The 4,992-nt window shown below is 37.0% G+C and overlaps 1 protein-coding gene across 1 annotated transcript in view; it reads left to right on the top strand.

Moving 5' to 3' along the window:
• Window positions 1-475: 475 nt before the first annotated feature.
• LOC105046001 (uncharacterized aarF domain-containing protein kinase At5g05200, chloroplastic) overlaps window positions 476-4,992 on the top strand; it is a 20,568-nt gene continuing 16,051 nt past the window's right edge. Inside the window, exons 1-4 of the mRNA XM_010924465.4 lie at window positions 476-645; window positions 1,053-1,164; window positions 2,489-2,631; window positions 4,683-4,796. Coding sequence (XP_010922767.1) covers window positions 577-645; window positions 1,053-1,164; window positions 2,489-2,631; window positions 4,683-4,796 — 438 coding nt within the window. The 5' untranslated portion in view covers window positions 476-576. The remainder of the gene's footprint in view (window positions 646-1,052; window positions 1,165-2,488; window positions 2,632-4,682; window positions 4,797-4,992) is intronic.

Genomic DNA, 4,992 nt, shown 5'->3' with positions numbered 1-4,992 from the left:
GCCATCAATCGTACGATGGATGGTCGATAAATAATATGCACCGTGTATATGTATGATCGTATTCATGCACTATGATGGATGGCCAGCACGTTAGAGGTTTAAGTTTTGAATGGCAATATCTCATTTGAAACATCAACCAACAAAATTCCATCTTTATGAGTAGAAACTCAATCTATTTCCGATCTAGATTCCTACCTAGGCAGCATATGGCATGGAAGATGGATGCTAGCCTATCTTGATTTTTTTTTGAACAAAAAAAATAATACTCAAATGATATATATATATATATATATTTCAAAATATTTTTTTTTTCTTGCACATTGTGATTTGTGGCCAGGAGACAAGCGAGAGAGGAGTGTTTTACTGAGTTGTATCGTATCTAAATGTATAGTATGGCAGAGAATCCACCGTGTAAAAATCTACCTCCGGATCCGGATTCCCTGAGAACGTGGCGCCCTCTGCGTCAAGAATTCCACCACATCGGCGCTACGAAAGTGGGAAAGCCCCGTGAAGAGAAGAAGGCTCGTCACCATTTTCTTCTCCTCTGTAGCTCTTGTCCAACGGCAGCTCTCGGCCATGTCGGTGTCCGCGATCCGAGGTACAGCCGCCCACGGTCGGGTTCCTCTCCTTCTCAACCACTTCCAGGTCCGCCCTCCCATCTGCTTCTATCTTTCGATCTCTGTTCAAGGTTTTCTTCAAGTTCTCCAGATTATATTTATGCGATCCTTCTAATTGTGTGGTTCTAGATTGCTTCTCGTACCATCGCTTAAGGATTTTCTTTCATTTTTCTTCTTTCTCCCTTTTTTTGAATTTCTGACAGTCGTGGCGAGCTCTCTGTCCCATTTTATATTTAAATTTTCGGTTTTTTTCTGCACTGGCATCAGAATTACCATTTTTTGAAGGGAACTCTGATTCGTTTTGAGGATTTGATTCGTGAATCTTCATAAACAGTTCGATTACTTAAATTAGGGTTTTTAGCAGCCAAGATGATTTTTTCCCCTAAAAATTTGAATTCTCGAAATTTTATTGGAAGTTCCATTTTAAAATTTCAGGTGCCTGCGATTAGTGTCACAGTTCAGATGAGGAAGTTCAATGATCGGCGGAGTAGGGTCTCTTTGTTTGCTCGGTATTCACAAGCTCAAGAGTTCTCTACTGGCTTCCGAGGTACCCTATCTTGCAAACCTCTTCTTGTAATTTTCAGCTAGACATTGAACCGACAGATTGCACTTCGTTGGAAAACCGAATTCGTTTTATTTTGCTAAAGAAAGGCTTAAGAGATGATCTTGGTATTTAGATTTTAGCATGTACTTGCTTTATCTGTTTGTTTGAATCTTCTGATACTCCGAAGAATGTGGATGGGTTCTTGGCTGTTGATATGTGCATTGCATGAGTTCTGGTAATAGATGTAGAATCTATTTAAAAGCTGGAGCCAGATTATATTGTTCTGAGAAGAATAAATTCTTGTATAGACTCTCTTCTTGAAGTAGGTTGTGTGACGTTAAATGAGATACATGGCAGACAAGCACTCACTCAATTTTTCACTCTCGCCCTAGCAAAAATTGATGTAAGGTGTAATAATATCTCATACTGCAACAAATTAAGTGCAACGACACATTCAGTTTGAGTTCAAATGGACTCTGCTTAGGAGGTTATAACTCATAGTTCTTGTAAGGAAAGGAGGGAAGAGGTACCATTTAGCAACATGCGTTGGTTCATGCTCAAACTGGAATGCCTTTTTTGTCATGCAAAAACTGTACACCCAGACAAATACCTCAAAATGAAGTCAGTAAAATTGCATATGATTTCAGTGTTTGCTACAGATCATATCTTTTTATGTAGATTACCATCTAGCATGACAGGTGAACATGGTGAAAAGATATGTTATAATCAAAGCACAGTTACAGAAGCATGCCGACTCTAGATATCATCTTGAATACTACCATATGGTTTCAAATTGCTTTCCATTGTCATATAAGAAGGCATGCTAGTCCCAAGCCTCAATTGAGAAGGTTAACATTGTCATCACCTGATAAAAGGAGGCTCAAGTATGTTTGTCATATGAGATAGTCCCTAATAGAAATGTTTGGCAAAGAAAGAACTATAAAATGGACTGAACTTCACTGATGAAAGCTTGATGGTTTTGTGATGATGCATGACAGTGTCGACTCCTTTTGTATCTTCATTTCATGAAAAAGAGTTCTGAAACTGTATGAGATTGAGTCCAGGTTATTTTTATTTGTCCTAAGTTATATCATGCATCTCGTAGTTCTTTTCTATTACTTAATGGATTGGTTGGACTTTTCACCCTTCTGCTCTATCATTGACCACCTAAAAATTCAAGGGTTCTTGAATTGAGATCAAATGCAGAAATGCACTTTTGGTTCTTTATTTTCAGAGAAGTAACAGATGCACGACCAGCTGCCCTCCTCTATCCTCCTTTCTTTTATAATCAGGGCACACTTTTGTTAATCTCTTCATTTTACTCCAGACAGAATCGACAACTTGCCCAAGTTGGTTGAAGACATTCTCCAAATATCAATCAATACAGGGCCTAGGGGTGCATTGAGGCTAGCACAGGGTATTCAAGCTGTTATTGGGGTTGGTGGGGAGTGGCTTACTGATGTTTCTAAGGTATGTTGCTATATTGCTGCAAGCATTTGTATCTGGCACTAGTTAGGTATTTTATGTAGTCAACTCATTTTATTAGTACCACTTTACATTGTTAATGCACCTTTGTTCTCCTATTGTTTTGTTATCATCTCACCACTCTTTATGTAACCATAAAACCATGAACATTCGTTGTGCGGGAGAATAATTTAGCGAAGGTCCCAAATAATTCCTGGAATTATGGAAAATTTGTAATAAATCAGAAATTCTTTTAATAGATTATTGCAAAATCTAGAAGAAAAAACTGGAAATAGATTGACTATATGCATTTTAGTGTACTAAAGAAAAGTATTCTTGGGATGGTAAAGAAAACACCATCCAACCGAATAATGTTGAACATATTTAGAAAATTCAACGTACCTGCAGCTAATGTTTGCAGACAAGCTGAAACGAGGTCTATTCTGTTTCTGAATGGCAAACCAGTGAATCCAGGTCCTGAACTTCAATGGATGCATCTACCATGAAAAATGCTTGAGATCACCTACAATATCATTGCTCAATTTGCCGGTCCTTTGGAAGTTGGTTATTGGCTTAATGGTACCTTGGGCTGAATTGAGCCACCTAGCCCCCATGTACTTCACCAATCCCCAACTGCCAAATTGGCCTAGTGGATATGGTGGGTGATATTTATCTGTTCTCATCTACTATTAGAAATTTTCTATTTAGGCCACCAAGTGATCTGGGGTCTATAAAAAATTCAAAAAAAAAGCTATATGGTCCCTGGATTTACAGCATTATTTAAAAGTTAAAACTTACCATCTATCATCACTCAATTGGAATGAGTTGGAGAAGGCAGACACCTTGGGTAAATCATTCCACCATTTAGTTCTGAGAAATCACTTAAATTTGCTTCATTGATGGTTGAACTCAATAAGAACCAGAGAACTAACGAATTGTATTGTTTTTGCTTTATTGATTATTATATGTAAAATAGTATAAATGATCACATAGGACTTATTTCCATATTATATGCACATAAGAGTCGCCAATATTAGGATCTGCTTGCATAGAAGCCCCAAAGGAGATAACAAAAAAGATCAGAACAAGCTTAGGAAGCTGTCCACTCTAATTGCCTGTGGCTGAGATCAGTCGCCCATTAGTGCAGATCATTGGGCCTAGTAGACTAGTTCATTAGTTTTGCCTGTCTAGAGTTTGTCCATCAATCAATCTTCTGATATGATTTGGCTTCCTAATCTTGTACTGCTTAAAACTAATGGACTAGTCTGTTGGGCTCAATGATCTGCGCTAATGGACCAATGATCTCAGCTGCAGGAGGTTAGAGCGGACTACTAGTCTGGGCTACTGAGAATTTCTGCGAATAAAATGTTGCTCGATTATTCATTTCAGGATGATTGTATGTAAGGATTGAAATCAGCCTAAGAAAGATGGAAGAAAAGGGGCCTTAATTAACATTTGCATACTCTCTTTTCTGGCTGATTCCCAAAGATGGTGGAACTGTAGAAGGATCAAGAACATTAGGGCACGTGCATATTGCACACTTTTATCATTTGAAATACTTCATATAGGAGGATTAAATGGTTTTGTGCCTTCTCTTTTGCCACTATTTTTTTATTAAAATTATCAACTCCTAATTGCTAGGCTTTTAGGTGTTATATTTGTCCTTGTATTTTTTTTGCATTTTGCTTATCTTCAGTTATGTTTCTCAGAGATGTAAAGGAGTTTTTTTGATCACTTCATCTACATTTCTATTACATATTTAGTTGTATAAAATTCTAAACATCTCTTTATTATTATCTTTGTTCTTTTGTTCATAAAGAAAGACTTTTAATTATTCTTGTATAAACCATAGGTCTACTTGCTTGTCTATATTGGAAATATTATCTTAAAACCTTGTTGATTTGCTAGTTATCAACCACCATCGCCAGTGCCTTACCATGCCTGCTTAGCCATAGAGCTCTAGTGTTTAAGTCATATCTCTATTTGTGAAAATGATCTTTTCCATCAATCTATTCTTGTAAATCAAAGTTGGGATTTTTTTCTTTGATTTTGTGCAGGCAGCAAATACATCTGCAGGGCTGCCGACCCAAATGCAGCTTGGATTACTTTCTCCCCTTTATCTGCGGCGATTATTTGAGCGCATGGGAGCAACTTATATCAAGCTAGGCCAAGTATGAACAGAAAAAAAATGTGACATTAGATCTAATATTTGTTATCTTTCTATACCTTTCGAAAGTATTAGTTTCAATACGTTTGATATGAAATGTCTTCTATTTGCTAATGTTCTATGAATGAATACAATCTGATACTAGTAATTTTTTTAGGCAACAAGTTGGTTTTATGTATAACAACTTCCAATCTTTGATA

Source organism: Elaeis guineensis, chromosome 5, assembly GCF_000442705.2.
Source record: "Elaeis guineensis isolate ETL-2024a chromosome 5, EG11, whole genome shotgun sequence".
NCBI lineage: Eukaryota > Viridiplantae > Streptophyta > Magnoliopsida > Arecales > Arecaceae > Elaeis > Elaeis guineensis.
Note: the sequence above shows the minus strand (reverse complement) of the source record. Positions and strands in the feature narration are given on the sequence as shown.